This window comes from Thermobia domestica, chromosome 9, assembly GCF_964235325.1.
Source record: "Thermobia domestica chromosome 9, izTheDome1.hap1.1, whole genome shotgun sequence".
In the NCBI taxonomy this organism is placed as follows: Eukaryota; Metazoa; Arthropoda; class Insecta; order Zygentoma; family Lepismatidae; genus Thermobia; species Thermobia domestica.
Genome location: NC_137462.1, coordinates 186,594,614 through 186,614,130, shown reverse-complemented (window position 1 = coordinate 186,614,130; position 19,517 = coordinate 186,594,614). Strand labels below are relative to the sequence as shown.

At 35.1% G+C, this 19,517-nt stretch overlaps 1 protein-coding gene across 2 annotated transcripts in view; it reads left to right on the top strand.

Annotated features, from left to right (window-relative positions):
- Positions 1–19,517, top strand: part of LOC145660507 (serine/threonine-protein kinase MARK2) — a 305,977-nt gene that overhangs the window by 15,950 nt on the left and 270,510 nt on the right. For both annotated transcript variants that reach the window (XM_081725652.1, XM_081725648.1), the window contains exon 2: positions 17,684–17,925. In XM_081725652.1, coding sequence (XP_081581778.1) covers positions 17,851–17,925 — 75 coding nt within the window. In that variant the 5' untranslated portion in view covers positions 17,684–17,850. The remainder of the gene's footprint in view (positions 1–17,683; positions 17,926–19,517) is intronic.

Sequence of the window (19,517 nt, the reverse complement as noted above, 5' to 3'; positions counted from 1 at the left end):
GAAAAAAATATCCGACAGAAAAGTATAAAAACATGCCTGCCATGTATAGATGTCTTAAATGTACGGATGACTTGTATAAATATAGTTTGAACTGTTTTTTTACGTCGCGTAAAGAGTTTGTTTGAGTATAGCATTGTCTGAGGCCATATGTGAAAGCTGGGGTTCAATGGTTACTAATGTGATGGAGAAAAGGCAAGCAGCTAAGGATGGACTTAGTGATGATATTGGAACAACATAGTAGCTTACATACATCATCCTAAATGGACCTCCATCAGGATAATTAAAAAAAAAAAAAAAATCCTTAAAGCTGCTCTCACTACAAAATACGGCGTATCGTATCATAAATATTTTAACCCCTTAAGTGTGTAATTACGTAGTGTAAGTCGAGCCGCAAAATGAGCATTTTTCTCCAAAAAATAATAAAATTTTCTTTCTTTCTTTTTTTAAAGTATAAGACATATATGACATTTAGTTGTAATTGCAATGTTCTGCAGTGTTATTACACAAATTTGGCCTGACCTGTCCTAAAAGTCAGGTTAGGCTAGCCTAACCTCACCTAACAAGCAAACAATACAGTACAAAAGTTGTATACAAGTTGCTAGTACATCTCGTTTGGAAATTGGTTTATTACAGTTTTCTTTCTGTGGTAAATCTTGAAACATGGCGCTGCACATAAAGCCACATCACAAATGTCACACATTGCACACAGTCTCTTTCCTTACTGGTTTTTCCTTTGTCATGCTTTTGCATCGCACAAAGAGCACATCTTCTGCGTACGTGTTGCTTCGTAGCCGAAGTTGGTGTGTAGGATGGAAAGTGCCTCCCTGACAGTCGAGTAGGACACACTGCTGTGGATGGTCTGCCTGCAGCTGCACTGGAACATGCTGAAAGTAATCTGCTAACAAGTTCAATTCTAAATTGTAGTTGTGACATAGATCCACCCATTTTGCTGTAAATCACAAAGACATTGAAAATGGTGTAATCCAAAAGCCGACGAAACTGTTTTTGGTAATACTTTTTCATTCGCTTTCATGCAATAGAATAGGGTTGTAAACACTGATCTTTCCTGTCAACACCTCCCATTCTTTTTGAATATTCAATACAAACTCGTGGTTTTACATGTTCCTTTCCTCTTCTTACAGTGACCTCCATGGAATCATCATGGACAGTGCTCATCATGGGTACAATTTTTTTTTGTCCCTCCAATTGAGCAACTAACTTTTCCTTTCCGTGCAGCCACAGATTGTCCCTTTTTCATTTTTTTTTTTTTTTTAAATAATTATTTCCTTTGGAAGATCTTTTCTGGAAGCACGCACAGTTCCCACAGCATCCGTTTCATGATCCACCAGAAATTCAAAGGCAAAGATGTGTAATAATTATCAACATACAGAAAGTACCCTTGGTTCAACAACTCTTCCATCAAGAGCAGAACAATGTGTGCAGGTTTGTCTAAATGTTCCATGTTAGAGCTAGCAAAAATGTTTTCCTTATTAATGGTTTCTCCTGTGTATACAGTAATGTTCCATATGTAACCTGACTTTGGTTCACAAAGTTCATACCATTTTATGCCAAATCGCGCTCTCTTGATTGGAATGTATGTCTTCCATGATAGACGACCCTTCCATAAAAGCAAAAGATTCATCAACTACAATACATTCGTCTGGCACATAAGATGTTCTGAACTTTGCAACAAGATCTGTCAATACAGGTAAATTTTTCTCAGGCGAGAATTAGAGTAATTTTCACTTGGTGCTTCATTGTTACTAAAGTGCAAGAACTCAGTCAGCGAAAGAAAGCGTTTCTGTGACATGATTTCACCAAACAACGGGTGTTTCAAGGACTTTATTTCGTGAAAAATACATCTGATTTGTTGGTTTCCCGATTATAACTTGCAAAATAAGTAAACCGAGAAATGCTTTCAATTCATTTACTGTTGTATCCACCCAAGCCTTATCGCAAGATCTAGGTTTCATTTTTCCTGATTACTGTTTTTGGCCAATTTTCTGCCGAGCATATCGATTTGTTTCCTCAACAATGAGTTCACATAATTCATTGTCAAAAAAATTTCTCAAAAATGCACAATATTTCACTATAATCATTTACCTGCACTTTCACGCCAGCATTTTCCTTGAACACAAACCGGGTTCTTTCTGACACAACATCCGACCACCTATCGTTGTTAGTATTATCATGGAAGGACTCTGTATGTAGACTCACTGGAAGTACTGAGTTCCAAGCTGTCATCATCATCATCCAGAGACTCATTATAATCACTATCCTCACTTCTTACCAGAATCTCAGCTATTCCTTCATCAGAGAGACGTCCAGAATTTCTACTGCAAGATGCCATTTTACTCCGAATACAAATTGCCAGATCATATGAAAAAGTTGCCACGGAAAAATATTCTAAAATGTTCAACCAAATTTTCAGACGGTAAAAAAATGCATTAGCGTCCTTAGACGGGATTCTTAATTTACAGGCGTAGTACAAACAAAACTTGCGTCTTTATACGGGTTAAAATACAAACTATACATATCGTGTAGCGTCTTAAGAAGAGTTACCCACTTAAGGGGTTAAATCTGCTTCTTTTAGCAAAACTCTGAAGAAAAAAAAAATCACAGGTTGTAACTCGAACTAGGGATGCCACTGAAAACTGTTTACATGCTTCATGTAACGCTGAAAAAAAAAAAGTATCATGATTTTTTATTTTGGAATTCCCGCAGAAAATTTTTAACTTAAAAAAGCTCATCGCTAAAAGATAAAGAAAGTTCTGCCACCGGGCCCAGTGGATTCTCTCAGTTTCCGATGAGTCGTTAAATATGGATGCGATCTAGTGGTGTCAGCGTGGTATAAAACACCCCTTTCCTTGACCAGTTCCGGATGTTTTTTGAATTGCTAAGTGCACTCGCGCTAATTGTCGACATTACATGTCCGAGTGTATCGTTCTGCCTGGCAGCAGCAGCTCGTGATGCACGATGTCCTTCCAATCTCTACAAAGCACAGAATAACCTATTTGGGCGTCAGTGAGAGTTTTGCCACAGACTATGAAGCTTCTCATCATTTCGACCACTATCTTTTTCGTGCTGTTGTAGGTTATCACATCACTTGTAATGAACTGCTTAAGAAATAACTCGAGTTCGTAAGTTTCAGTAGAGATCGATCTAGTAAATATTTTTGATTCATATCATGTGGCAGTCAAACGTCAGGTTTCTTTTTGTAACCTTCCTCCAAATGGTTTTAACATTATTTGGTGATGTCATGCCAGTCTTGCTTGACTTTTGCAAGAATATTATCCACTTTTTCTGTGATTGGTCGCCAGTGCGAGGGATAATTTCATGAACAATAGCACTGGACCATCTTTTGACTTACTTTCGATAACGTATCTTCCGCACCATTTGCGCCTTTATCGGTATAAAATTTTAAAATGTAGCCTAGTGTAATGGAAAGTTTACAGATCTTAACGACACAGTACCTTTACGTCTGATTTTGAAAATTTCAATTCTTTTTACACACGTACTAGCTTCAACTATCGAATGACGTTAAACCTGACCTACTGCAACTCATCTACCGTGAGATTTAGGACAGTAGCACCATCTCTAGTGTCAAAATACTATAAACTACGCAATTTTTTTTTCTTAATTCCCTTAATTTTGATCCCCATGTGGATCAACACGCAGCAAATGAGCACTCCAGTGGAAAGAGAGCGACTGAAGAAACCTTCAGAGGGGGTTTAAATAATATAACTTAGTAAATGTAGTACATTTTTTCAAGGGGGGGGGGGTAATACAAGGTTAGTACGTAATGTCGTGAATAGGTAAGTTAAAGGTTTCATGTTTTACGTACTTCATAATGAAGTAAATGAAGACTTTACCTTGTGTACGTTATTTGTTTTCCTTTCTTCCCAATATTTCGTTCTCATTTTCTGTTGAGAGCTTTGTCTAGGGTCTAAATATTGGGAAGAAAGGAAAGCAAATAACACATACTTGATAAAGTCCTTATTAATTTATTTAATGTCTCGAATGTTTTACGACCAATCCGTCGTCCTGAATTAAAATGAATACTTTCATTAATGGCATTGTCCGATGTTTTTAGACTACGTGGAACTACGTTCATTACATCCTCCTTTGTCTGGAATTGAACTAAGACTTACTAGACCTGAACTATTCGAGTAATCCAGAGTCTTCCCTCCTGACTTCTAGGTTAACAGAGTATACGGGGCTTAAAATCCTAAGTGTGAAAAAAATAATTGCATTGGAAAACAAAGAAGGCATCCCTGGTGTGTTGGAAGTTTCCATAGTCTCTCAAAAACAGAGTATATAACCTAAAATTCTATTAATGTTGTATTGCCAACTGCCATGCCCCACCACCGCTTAAGCCTGTGTCGCGTCCCACAGCACCACGACGCACCGTTTCAGAACCACCATCTTAACAAATCCTGTATTATTTGATTTTGCAGGTCCCTCTGTGGATTCTCCTGTTGATCCAGATTGAGATTATGGTGCGGTTCTGAACTCACGTAAATGGAGGGACTCGTCCTTTATAAACATAGTGTATACAAGAGCATAAAATCATAGTGGGATATCAAAATACATACAGAAGCGTTTTGGAATCCGACTCCTAGCCCCTCAAGAGTACATTGAGAGAGACTCGTAGTTTACCAGAGAATTGAGAGATTTCCATTCACCAAATTGTCTTTCGTGCTCAAACCTTCGATACACCTGTTTCCGGGCACGGCCCGGTAGGTCTTTTATGCTGCCTACATAGAGATCTTTGTAAGGTCCATTAAAAATTTCATACTGTGCATATTTCAGTAACGGATCTTCGTAATGCACAGGGTGGGCGAGAATTAACTCCCTGTTTATAAGGTTTTATACGTAATCAGTTTTCATGAAACAAGAAGCACTTGGTTTCTTACAATGATAGAATTGTTACGCATGGTTAAAATTCCATATAACCACCACCATCATGCAAAGTTTTCGTAAACGATTTGGGATGTTTGTGACAGACTTCTGCAGACACTCCAGTGGCACGTTTCCAAGAACTTGGATGAATTCGCTCCTCCAATTCATCAAGAGCTTTTGGCTTTATACGATAAACCTTTTTCGCCCACCCCAGAGGAAGAAGTAGCACGGCGTTAGGCAGTACTCTTTGCTGGCCATTCAAGGGGTCCACACCGATTCTGAGAGAGACGGTGATGATGATGAGAAAAGTGGAGAAAACGGGAGAACTTCGAGAAAACCCATGGCATGGTATTTGTCTACCACAAAGCCCACATACCGGGAGCTGGGATCAAACCAGGAACCGCGACAGAGGTCAACCACTTCGCTCCCACAATTAAATTCCATAGTTCCATGTATACAATAGAATATGAGTGCGCGGATTGTATTTTACGCAGGCATATGGCTTTTAATATATGTACAAAATTTAATAAAACACAATTTTCCCAATAAAACTCACTGAGCTTTTTAAGTCAGCTTTTCACAATCTTGTTACAAATACGCGTCCGTCACTGTGGAACTTACATATTGCGAACCGTTTTTTCTGTAGCTGACATGAGTCATCCGAACAAAAATATTGTAAGTTCGCATGCTCCAAATAAACGTAACATACAAGCCTTTTCAGTGTATATACAACGATATTTTGTATCTTAAATCGTGGTTCACAAATGTGGCTTAAATCATATTTCATAAATGTTAATGCATGGACAATATTTCAATTTTTGGCAGGTATAAAATATGCATATGTAGTATAGACCTGTTGCATTTTTTTTATACGCAACGATGTCTATATTTATTAAATTTCTATATTTGTTAAACGTTAATGCATGTACATATTTTAAATATGTTTAGCAGATTAAAATGTGCATATGCTGCTAGAAGTATTTCTTGTATAGTATTACGTACCGGTAAAAGTACTGAAATTTCCTTAACTATGAAATCACTTCCTGTCCTCCCCTTTCCGATTTGTTGATACTTTTGTTTAGAACTCTTTGCATAATGTTCTCAGGAAGAAAAGTAGTATTTCAATGTACTGACAATTAAATGCTCCAACCGAGAGTTAATGTATCAGTTGTTAATGTCTGCTAATGCGATGAAAAAAAAAATGTTCTCTGCTTCACTGACTCAATTCATCATGTTGAGTTATCCATTTATGATACTGACTACGTTATGTATGTTTCCGGTTTTAAAATAACCCTTTCTTACCTTTTCTTTCTTTCGAGTTGAAATGTATTCTGCCTTCTTTACTGATCTGATCTGTGCTAAAGCCACAATTTGGCAAAAATGAACGAATAGGTACCTTCTTTTGGTTTTGGGGCAATTTCTTAAAAGCGTCTAATTATTTGAAAGACAATAGACTGGAACAATTCGAAAGAGCAGAACATTTCGTATCAAATGGCTTTCCGATTTTCCCCAAGATTCACCATTCTCCAGAACTGGTATTAAGTTTCCAGAAAATTATATTAAAGAATACCTGGATGTTGTGAGTTTTACCGGAATTTAGAAATGCTTTTAAGAATAGTGACCATTACTTATTTGCAAGTGATGCTTTTATGATGAAATTTGAATTTTAGGATCTTTCTTATTTTTTAACGATCCGGCAAATGTTTCCCTCTCAAACTATCACTACCAGCAAAGCATTTTGTGTTTCTTTCTTCCTTTTTAAATGAAAATACAACATTTTTTTTAAAATGTCGTTCTTCAAATTGTTCGTACAGTCTTGTTAATAAGAAGCCGTATCGAAAAGGGACTCAAGAGGTCATACCTTCCTCCTCAATAAAAGCTTTGAACGTAATTTGAATAAATGACTAGTATTTCTTATCTTTGACATCAAGGTGACCCTACGCGAATTAATATAGTAAAAAATCATTTTGTATTCTCTATTTAAGTTAATATTTAAAGTTCAAGCTCCCCTCGAAAATTTCCTGAAGATGGCACTACACTCGTCCCGTAGCCATTATTCATATAAAAGAATTTCACTTTGCGTGTTTTTTCATGTTAATAACCATTATCTGAAGAAATTTCTTGATTGATTTGAGTTGAGTTTGTAGTAAGAGAAAAGTCGCTCTTGGCGCATTGCAATTTATACTCCAGCTGGAAGGCATTGAATCATCACCGTCAGTTAAAATGGCAACACGGTTTGATTCAAAGTATAAGAGTTATTACGCGCGTTATGAGAGTCATTGTATCTCTTATTGATTAATAGGGTTGAAACGTTTTGGGATGCAGCTATTGATACGTGATATCCTGTGATTTAATAAAATGGATGAGTAGTTTAATAAAAATGTTAATTTGCTAGAAGCGTGATAACTAAGGAAAAGCTTGTTTATAATTTGTTACTTAATGGTCTTAAACCTCCAAGAAGAGTGTTTTTAAAAAAATAAGAGTATAATACCTAGTTTTAAAGTGTAAGTATATTTATGTGAAATTTTTGTAATAGTCTGTCTTGTAAATATTCTAAACAATACAGAAATGAATTGTGAAAGACAAGGTATTTTACATTAATATAAAAGTAATTGTTGAACTTAAGTTACTGTGTAATGAACTCTCCACACTAAGAAATGCAGGTAAGGAATTGTGGGATGGAAAATACAAAAACTAGGTAAGTAAAGACTTCCTTACCCTTCAAAGTGATTGTACGAAGGCTAGTGTTAAGAAAGGCGTAACTGAACACGAGCAGATCTGCAAAAAAGAAATTGAGGCGTGTGTAACATCATCAATAATATTTTTTTCCATATAAGACACTTGACTTTTTATAGTGCAAGAATATAGGATCGTGATGGCATACATGAGAATATCAGCAAAGAGATAATATGTGAACATTAACCCACAAACGCCCAAGACCAGTTTTATTCGTTAGCAACTGAATTGAACAATACCGTGTTACATCGAAAACCTGAGAAGAAAACTAAACGAAATTCGTACAACAAGAGAACGGGTAGTGTGCCTAAAGTGGAACAACGGGGGTTTGGCTAAATGAATGATAAAGCCCATGTAACGTAGTGAAAAATAAAGTGGGTCACTGGTGGCACAAGCGGCGTTTGTGGGTTAAAGTAGTTTCTTCTATGTCCAGTACGAAATGATGAGGAATTTTGGTTTAATTTTCGCAGTAGGTTACTAATTTATTTATAGAATTTCCAATATAAGGGACAAGTTAGATTCTAGAAAAAACAAATTTTATTTATTTATTATATATTTTTTAAATAACCGTATCCAAGCATTAAATTAATTTACTTCAGTTCCGTCTAAGGGTTTCTCGCAGCAGGAGACTTAAAACCCATGAATTGTACATCAAAAGCTAAGAAACTGACAACATTACTGAACTAACAAGACGAGTAATAATAACTATGTTCTGATTGCTGCCCTTTTCTAAGCTTAGGGATCATGTTGTGTATATTTGTGATGGAAACACCTTAAGTTAGTATAGCTTACCAAATTAGGGTGCCCACTCAACCGTAAAAACCGTGAATAAGCTGTAGATTTCATTATTAGATCTTAAAAGTTTAGAAAATTTTTAATTCAATGGAAAAAAATTATCAAATGAAAAAAGAAGTCGAAAGAAATTATATTTTTTTTTAATGTTTTCATGTTCCTTGTATGTACAGTTTACATCGTAAAGTTCAGTTATTCCGGTACAACGTACCGACCGTTGGACTGTTTTTATTGTCATAGTGTGATCAGTAAAGGTTAATTTTATAAACTTCCCTAGCTTAAAATTAAAAGAAACGTCAATCATAAAAACATGAAAGAACTGTGAATTCGATTATTTAATTTCAATAGAAATTCTTTAAATTAATATGGTTTTGGATTAACCTTTGCCCTCAAAACAACTCTGAGCGTTCTGGAATGGAATCATAGAAATTATAAATGTTTGCAAGTGGAATATTACACTAGTCCATGTACAGTGCATCACTTTATTCATTGAGAGAAGATGGAAGCAGAAATTTGTGCCATGTTCGTGTCTCCAAAACAGACAACAGATGTTAAATTATGTCCATATCTGCTGTTTGGGCGGGCCAACGGAGGTGTTTTTTCATCCTGATGTTTCTTAATTCACGCCACAATAATTCCAAATGTGTGAATGGGCGCATTATCATACTGTAATATCACAGGATATGGATTCGAAAATATCTGGAGCACAGGGAGCACATGGTTTTCTAAGATGGCGACATAATCAAGGACAGTGCCGCGACCCACGATATCACAGAGCCACCGCTGTGTTTCACAGTTGGGTGGAGATACTGCGGGAATTTGATATCTCAGGCTGTTCTGGAGATACGAAAAACGTGGATAGAGATTGGTATGCTGCTTAAAAAAACGTAAGAACCTGTTTTTAAAATTTTTATTTTCATCTGCTTCTCTAACTTCACAACCAGTTTTGCAATTATAGCAGGCTTTTGGTAGTTGTAATTAAAAGTTCTAGCGATTATATAATTTTGAGCAGAGTAACATACTTTATATCAATATGTGTTTTATCTCGGGAATAGATTAAGGTATCTAATTGCTATAAACGGTCTATGATCTTTATATTTATTGGAAACCATCTGTGTGATTGGATGCGCAGTTTTTCGAAATAAAACCTTTTGAAGAAAGTATATTTTCAGTCCCTTGTAATGGTTTGGATACACAAGCTCGTCGCCCAAAACCTCGCGTCCCAAAATCTCGCCTGGTTTAAACTACGCTGGACAATCTCGCCTGGGAAGAAATGTCGTCAGTATAAAACGTCGTCACGACGATTTCTTCGATGTAGAATGCTCTATATATTGTTATATGTATATATTTAGTAATAACACAAAATTGCATTAAAATAATGGAGTAAATAATTCTAACGCGTGCTTTGAAAATCTATGCTATATAAAAAGGAAAATGACCATGTTTGTGACATCATATCTCTTGAGCCACTCGACCGATCTCGATTAAATTTTCAACATAGATGAGGTTCGGGCCTGGGGTGTATTTTATAATTTCATTTTGACGGCACAACGAAGGGGAGGGGGAGGTATATAAAAATAAATAAAACTTACCAACTCTTGAACCACGAGACCAGTTTCGATCTAATTTGCCTCACAGATCAGGTTAGAGCCTGGGATGTTTTTTATAATTTTACTTTGACGGGAAGGGGGAGACATATAGAAATACATAAAAATGAAAGTGGCTGTGTTTGTGATTTAATAACCCTAGAACCACCCGACCAGTCTCGATCAAATTTTCAACATATATGGGGTTTGAGCCTGAAGAAACTCTTTGGGTAAATTTTAAGGAAAGGTTTCATTATGCAAGGTTTTGGCAAAGCGAGATTTTAGTCCGTGAAATTTTTGGACAGCGAGGTTTTGGGCGGCGATCTTTTGACCGTGAGATTTTGTCCACATCCCCCTTGTAACTTTGTATCTGCTAATTAGAAACATGTCATCGTGGTCATAGTGTTCAACACAAAAGTACTTCCGATGTGCATTGACACGTCCGTTTCATTTGGGTTATTACTGTTGCAGTGGCTTCCAAAATTTTGATGTTCGTGATATTGTAGCGTCCTTAATTCGTAACACTGAATAATAAATGTAGTATTGTAAGTTTTTTCAACATTCAGATTTTAAATAACCAGGCTTGTAATTAATCCGTTAAAAATAGCGATTAAATTTATGCTGGGATGCAACACTGTTAATCAGATGCTAGTGCGAAATATGCCAATGTCCCGCAGTCGATATTTCATTTCATTTTTATCAGTTTATTTAAAGGTTACAAGGTCGTTTTTTGATAAATGGTTTACCGTGTGTTATTCATTATTATTCATTTATTTCTTTCGAATTTGGATTATGTACATTACTAAATATTGTTAATTTTTACTTTCTGAAGTGAATACCCTTTGTGCAAGGAAGAAGTAACTTTTGAGATCATTGATAAGATTACTCTCCTAGCAGTGCAGTAGTTCGGAAAGGGAACATTTTAGTGGCGAGTAACCCTCCACAGGCTGTAGTGCCAAGATGTTTAGTTAAAACATGTACTGATGACAGTATATGTATTCCGACTGTAAAAGGTTTTTCCTTCTCTTTCTTTCTTTCCTTTTTTTTTTCCCGTCCAACTTTTGGGTAAGCACAATTTTAAACGACAGTGCTACAAGAAAGTGTTCATTCACTTTACCTTTAATTGTCTTTTCTATATATTAAAATGCTAGGTTTATATGTTTGTCCAAAGAAAAGTATATGTTTGTCTCCAATCCTTTCGACAATATCTCGAAAACCACAATGCTAGAAACGTGCGGCTTTCACTGGTCGATTTCAAATTTTGTGTAGATTGTCCAGTTCTGATTTGAAAAAATGCCGTTATTTCTTTATTACATTTTTAGGGGTAGGGTGGAGGATCCGGTTATGGTCACTTTAAGGACTTTTTCATTTTTGTCACTTTTTATTTAAAAATTTTTTTAAAGATATTACCACTACTTATGATTTGGAAGTGTATACTTCTAATATGAACTCTTGTGGATACAATTTTCGTATTAAATCGTTATCTACTATCTTAAAAGTTGGTATTAAAAAAAAAGTATTTTTAAAAATAATACACATTTCACCACTTTTGGCTATTCTGTTTCTGTGTATGGCCACTCAAAATAAATATAAATATCAATTTCCAAATTAAGGTTTATTAAGTTAAAAGACATCAAGGATCGTTTACTTATACATGAAATTAGCCTAGGTATAGGGCTTTTGCTTACTGTCTGAATGCTAAAGTTATATATAGGCTGCGTTACAAAATGTATTTATCTTTAGTATTTAGATATGTACATTTTATATATAGTTTGCAACTTTATCTGCCTAATAGAATAACATCTTAACAAATAGGTCAAAACTAGCCGAGCATAGAACAATAACAATGCTGTAGTGTTTTTGAACTGTTTTTACAGCTCCAGGAAGTACATTTACCACCATTCGCCCTGTTCTTCAAGACTCAGTTCTGGCAGTTTATCAATACTGTTCAAAATATATAATGTTTAAAATATTTACTTGTGATATGTCATTCTCAGTGATTACAAACTCTTCTTTCTTTGAGTCCACACGAGCTCCTTCGTGACTAAGCGGTTAGCGTACGCGCGTTTGGCTTGGAAGATCCGGGTTCGATTCCCGTCGGGAGCTAATGTGCTTCGTATTCCACGTATATCAGTCTCCACGGTCCACGTCTCATAGTCTCGCTGCTCAAAGGGACACTAAACATAATCAACTTTTTGAGTCGACACATTTGAAACTTTAAATATCATACTCAAAATTCATTTTCTTTTTTGTTACGTCGATTTTTTTTTGTAATTTAAAGTTAACTTATTATTTATGCGTATTAGTGGATTTGCCTATTTAGGCCTACAGCAAAAATGTGTTATGTCAATAAAATGCTGTTTTTTGTCATTTTTTATTAATAAACAATCAAATAACTATCACAGTTGCATAAGGTGGCGATAAACAGTAAAAAATGTGGAACAACTTATGACCATCTGCTGCCCATAACTGGTAACTCATGAAATATTCCGAGTCACTAATGACCATTTAATTTATTTGTTGTGTTTTGAGGTTCTGGCAATTACGATAGTATTATAAAGGAAATATGTTTTTTTTTTTACCAGGGAATAAGTTTCTACTTTCTAGGCCACCCGATCAATTTTCTATAATTTTTTGAAAAACTTAAAACTCTTTTGAGAAATTTCAGTAGAAATTGGAGAATCCTGTACATCACAAAAGACAGAATGTAATAGCATATCCATATTCATTAGATTCACAATGCTTACTGACTGAATCTATTGCTTAAAGTCTACTGCTTTTAATAAGCATTGTTTCGATTGGTTGAAAACAGCATGAAGCTTAATAAAGGATTAATAACATGAAAGTGGTCATAAGGGGTATGGTGGCCCTAAACGGTACCTCCACCCTACACAGGCAGTGTTGAAATTTTTAGAAAGTAAAGCATCATATCCTACGAGTTACACATTCCAACACCACTTAGTTGTACTCGTATATAGGGGTTGCATGCCTCTCAGACGTTTGTTTCATGGTCAAATGATAATAAGAAACGGAGGATAACCATGTCTCCAGTGTAAGATGAATCTATATTAATTTGGAGTGTTTTGCCCAATGAACACCATATATCACTGACATTATAATTAATTGTGTATGTAATGTATTTGCTTATTACATACTGCATGCAAGAAGAAAGAAAACACTGATCATACATGAATTAGAAACTTCAACAGGAAGTAGACTCAAATCTTGCAAACGGTGCGAGATATTGAAAAAAAATATCGAAGAAAATATCTCCTTTATGTGGTACCCCTTGCCGATTTTATCAATATGTCTTTCACTTGTGTCTGTAAAGAGACATCTACAGATGTGAGGAATGACACGGAGATTCATGCTCATATGTGAATGAAGCACGTGTAGAGAGCGCATGTTCAGCTAGTATATTATTAATACACTAGACTCTCGCTAACCCGGCCCTCAGTAGTCCGGTCTCTCAGTAATCCGGCGCACATCCAACCAAAAAACACGCGCACAATGAATTATCGTGCGCATGCGCAACAATGCTTTATATACTGTACGTATTCGAAATTGTAGCATTCTTTACAGTTCGGCTGCGTGATAAAGTATGCCACCGTCGCGTATTATCATTGCGACAGTTAAAAATTAGGAACATGTTTCATAGTGAGTGATACTACTCAAGGACTAAGTTTTCTTCGAAAATTAATGTATATTTGGATTTAATAAAGTATATCCTCTATGTTTTAAAATTATATCCTTCGATTTAATAAAGTACAGTACACTGTATCCCCTATGTTTTCAAAATAAATAAAAAACAAGATGGTAAATAAATCAAATAAATGACAGACACTCAATAACCCGGTACTTCCGTTAATCCGGCACCCATATGTGCCAGGAATGGCCGGATTAGCGAGAGTCTAGTGTAATTTTCATTTGTTTGACATTATAACGCGCATCGAATGGGGTTTAGGTTTTCGTGAAAGTTAACTTCTTGTTTTTATTTTTGAGGATGTTCCAAGTGATTTTATTTTGCTTATGTACTTAAAAGAAATCCTTATTACGATTTAAAAAAATCTTTATTAGAAGTAAGAGAGATTAATGTTGACAGGAAATATATATATATGGCTTTACCTCCGAAAATATTACTTTGACTGTATTGCGTTTTCAGTTACAGTTCTGTCTTTTAATCTATTAGTGCGTGTTGATCCAAAAATCGGATGTCATGTCTATTACCTCCAAATTCATCATAATCACACATCTATAACTTTTGCGGATAGAGTATTGTTGCACCATCCTATAACAGTTTTGAGAGAGTATTGTTGCTCTCGACAAGCTGGCAGATGTGTGAAGTGCAAAAGCTTCAAAGAATACCATTGTTATTTTAAAGGCAATAGCGTTTCAAATACGTAACTGATAAAGAAGTGTCAATTTGACTAAAAACTAAACTGTATGATCAAAGTGTTAATTTTGTATGAAGAATAAAGTATTTTTGTTATAAAAATATCAGGGTTCCCACTCGTCGTGGAAATCCTGGAAATGTCCTTGAATTTGAATTGATTTTGTCCTGGAAACATCCGGGAAATGTCCTTGAAATTGACAGAAATACTGAATATCAGATTTTTTATAATTATAATGAAGATTTTAATTGATTGTTATTTTTGCTTGCTATTCCTGTTTTTGTGGTGAATAATAATTTGTTATGATTGTGTATGTGTGAGTGATTGCAATTCACCCCATCAAAGAGCAACATGGTGAGTGCATCTAATGTGGACTTGGGATTTGCAACTTCACAAAGTCTTTGTAGTGCATGCAAAAAGAACCTACTGGAAGAGAAAAACTCCAGTTTAGAGTTTACTGCCACAGATTCCTGTGCAAATTGCTGTTGTATGTCACACAGAAGAATCCACTGAAATAAAGGCTTGTGAGGGACCTTACATGCCTATATCCACATAGTGTGTTATCCATAAACTTTCGTGGTGTCCTTCAGTCACTGTTGGAGAAGAAATGGGCTGCACCCAAAGAATGTAATCATCTGTTTGTTTTATATGGAAAATTTACTGAGCAGTTTAAAGATGCACGTGCTGGGTATTAAGTTGGAACCTGAGAGGCTGGATTGTTTTTACACAAAACTGTTGAATGGTTCGGAAGAATTTAAAGATATGTCGTTAATCATAAAGAAGTTTCTGGTTTTGACTCATGGACAGGCTGCTTTCGAACGGGGCTACAGCATAAATAAAGATCTACTTGTTGAAAATATGAAGGAGAAATTATTGATTGGTTTGAGATTGGTGTACGATAACATTTCCCGTAAAGACGTTACTTCAATCAACATCATGAAAGAAATACTGCACCCTGCCTTCCATGCAAGGCAGCACTATATGGCAAAGCTGGAGAAAATACGGACTGTTGAAAGAGAAAGTCAAGTTCAGAGCAAGAGGAAAGAAATAAGTGAAAATGTACAGCAGTTACAGAGAAAGAAAAGGAAATTGATGGAAACAAGTGAAGCTTTGGAAACTGAAGCAAACCAGTTTGCACATGAAGCAGAGCAGAAGTTTTGCTTTACTTTATTGACAAAGTCAAGTGCTATCCGTAGAGCAGCTTCACTAAAGAAGAAAGATTGTCTATAGATAAGGAAATCACACAACTCCATACTCAGTTGAAAAACTTGTAATATAATTCCTTTTTTCCCCCCTAATTATATCTGTCACAGTGTCACGCAATGAAGATGCCATGTGCGAAAAATATATTTTTGTTGTTTGTAAATTTGTTCGGTACACAATTAAAATTACATGTAGAAAGAATGAACATACATGTGCTGGATGTGGGTGGATCGGGTGGATGGAAGGGGAGTTGGGAGACCACAAGAAAAAGCACATTGCGCTCTACTTTGTGTATTAAATTATTGTCTATTAATACTGTAGTTGCATTAATATTCACTGCTCCTGTGTCGAAGTCCTGGAAAATTGGTGATTTGTCCTGTTTATATATATATATAAAGAGAGTGGGAACTCTGAATATTGGTAAAATATATTACTCCGAGTGTTTCCTGTGCATGTAGTTTGATTTTTCGGATGGCACCTCCCATTTGCTACAATCAAAATTTCAGGTAGAATTAGTTATAGATGCTCAAAGTAACCAGCTGTACTCAAAAATTACACCTAAGAAACTTCATGTAGCAATAGGTTAAAAGAAAATGGTGTCATAATTGCCCATTTATTTATTTATTTTTTTTTTGTCATAACTGTTCCATAGCCTAATAAAACGGGACAATTATAGACTTGTCGTAAATCATATAATTTATTATAATAACTAATGTAATTATTTTTTAAATAGTGTTTTGGAACATGATTAAACCACCTAACCATTCTTTTCATATGGTAAAGTTAAGTTGAAAATGATATTTCTTTTCAAATGTTCAGCAGGAAATAAAATTTAGGTCGAGATGAGGCAGTTATGGCAAGGGACTTAATTTCTGTGTATTGCAGTGTGAAATTCAGTATAATGTGTGTTATTTAATATAACACATACACAAGGCAAGCACAGTTATTTTAGAAAACTGGTTTTATTATCTGAAATAAGCAATGAAAGACACTGCTTTCTTCCATCGAACAGGAATTTCATAACACCTTGCCTGCCGTTAATTTTTAAGCTAGCAGTTTTATAAATAGTTAATGCTTGCATTGGTAGGTGGTATGTTAAATAACACGTATTATATTGAACATAGCTATCAAACTGAAATACATAGAAATTAAGTCCCTTGCCAGAATTGCCTCATAGAAATTAAGTCCCTTGCCAGAATCGCCTCATCTCGATCTAAATTTTATTGCCAGTTAAACATTTGAAAAGAACTATCATTTTAATTTTGTTTCGAAATTATTATATGAAAAGAACATACTAATTTAGTGACTTTATATTAACGAAATTTGATGGTGTGATGGTAATTGGAAATCGCTTCTTGTTACTTTAGGAACGGAATTTAGTGCACAACTTCATTGAATTCGAAGTTCATGATATTAAGTATATAATATACATGCAAAATCTCGTATAACTAAATTGATTAACATGTTTCCAGTGCCTAAAATCAAATTGTTGGTTTCGTTTATAGTAAGTGGAAGACATAATTTCATTTCCAATTCCAAATATAGAAAAGAGCTCCTCCGTGGCTAAGCGGTAAGCGTACGCGCCTTTGGCGCGGGAGACCCGGGTTCGATTCCCGGCGGGAGCTCATGTGGTTCGGATTCCACGTTAATCAGTAGGTCCACGTCTCATATAGCCTCGCTGCTGAAACGGGACGTTAAACTCAAAATCAACTCAACTCAACTCCAAATTTAGAAAGGTAAAACGGCATTAGCTTAGGACTAAACACAAATTCTAATCTTACTTTCAGGTTGTTGAAGAAATAAGTGTACAAGTGTTATTTTGTCCGTTTTAAATCAGTGCTAATTATCGGAACTGGTAGTGATACTTGGGAAAAACAAAGGACTTCTTTCGTTTAAAATAATTATATCATCGTTATAGATCGGTAATATTTTTAAACAGTTACATATTTTAGTTTTAGTAGTACTTTAAAAAACATCTGATATTTTGTCACAGTAAAGTAGTTGTTTCTGTGTAGTTTTCAGTGTATCTTATCCTCATTGTAGTTTACTTAGTGATACCTTTCTTCTCGGCAGGTTTAGTGGGTTGCCTTGTCACCCCTAACGGTTCGAAGAGCATCCAATGATAACAAGAAGGTGTTTGAGGCCTAACAGCTAGGCCACCTAAGTGGTGTTGATCCACCGCAGGATACAGTTACTATCAGCTTAACCCACGAGCTCCCCATAATATTGTGGGGAACAGAATGTCTGCTAGCATGCGTACTACACTTCAGACAGTGCCTGAATCACTTCCTGCCGATCATGTAAGCAACACAAAGGTAAGTGAATAATATTTGTGCACTGTTTTTCAAATGTATATGGATAACAATTAAAAGCTTCAGAAGTTTCTTGATCTATTAAACTACTTCGATCTCCCTGCTTGAGTTACAACGCGTATGTGCTATGTCTAATTAAGAAGGTACGTGAGGAAAGTTTTACAATCTTGATTTTATTACATTTGCTCTTACTAATTATCATGAAACAATGACACTAATGCTATTAAATGGACACAATAATCTGACACTTGCAGGACTAATTGGTGTAGTAGTGATATCTGATGATAATTTATCATAGATACTTGTAATTATATATGTCTGTATTATACATTCGTAATTTGTGTAGATAATCTGTGCAACACAAATTTTACGTTGAAGAATAGAAAACAATTGCTTGCACAAAACAATTTTAAAAAGTAATAAGGATATATATTTAGTAACTGATGCTACATAGAAATAGGAAATCGTAAATTGTTAGTATGTGGTAACTGACTCGAAACAGGATTTCTTTGTGACATACAATTCCATTACAGTAATAATAAGTGCCGCTACATGAATAATTTCTATATACTAGCGAAAGAGCAGATTACCCAACCTTGAAGCGAAGACTATATTTTATTACTTGGTGAACCAATATAAGGCATGACTTTAACTCTGATTCTCAGCTTGAGTCTTACCTTCGGTCATGATATTCTAGGAATAACCATATTTACTATTAATAAAACACTGTATGCTGAGCTGAGATTTTTGCACTGTAACATGACTGCTTATTGCGTCACATCAAACATTTACACATATTTGTGGGAAACAAATGTGCCATAATATACATTCTTTAGTTAACTAAAATCTACAAAGATGCACACTTAAATTCTTCTCTATCTTTTTACTCTTAATCCGTGCCGTTCTATAATACATCTATCTATCTCAATGATACTCCACAAGTACACTCATCTTGTTACACATCAATCTCAAACTCTATCTGTCTCTTTGTAAACTATATCTCATAATCACTACAATTATAATTTGACTTCTATTATAATCTGACTCTTAACATGTTCTAACTTCAGTTATATTCTATTTTCATATGCTATCTTACTTAACTACCATAACGGTCTGTGTTTTATTTTTAAACACTTTTTGCCCTATTCCCATATCCTACACCTCCAAAGAGAAGTATGTAATTTTGTTTTCAAACAAACCACAGAACAATAACAACGGTTTATCAGTATCTTCTTTCTCAAGTCATATTAAAGTGATATAATTTAAAAGCAGATTTGTACTAGATTCCAGTTCCCGCAGTAATGATGAATTGGAGGGCGTTGATTCATAGAGAACACATAGAATGTTACCCCAGTGTTACGTGGAATATGATCCTTGTGTTTATAACGTTAATTATTTGTATCTTTTGATCGAGCGTTTGCAATTCATCAAGAAGATTGAGATACTGAATTAAGTATTGGTAACCTTCAGAAATAAGTTTTATACTCGTTTCTGCTCCACATTGGAATTGTATTGTGCCATTATTTGATTCTTGTTGCCTTATAAAGTCATTCCAAATGTTGAGGTCTAAACTATAACCAAATAATATAAGTAAT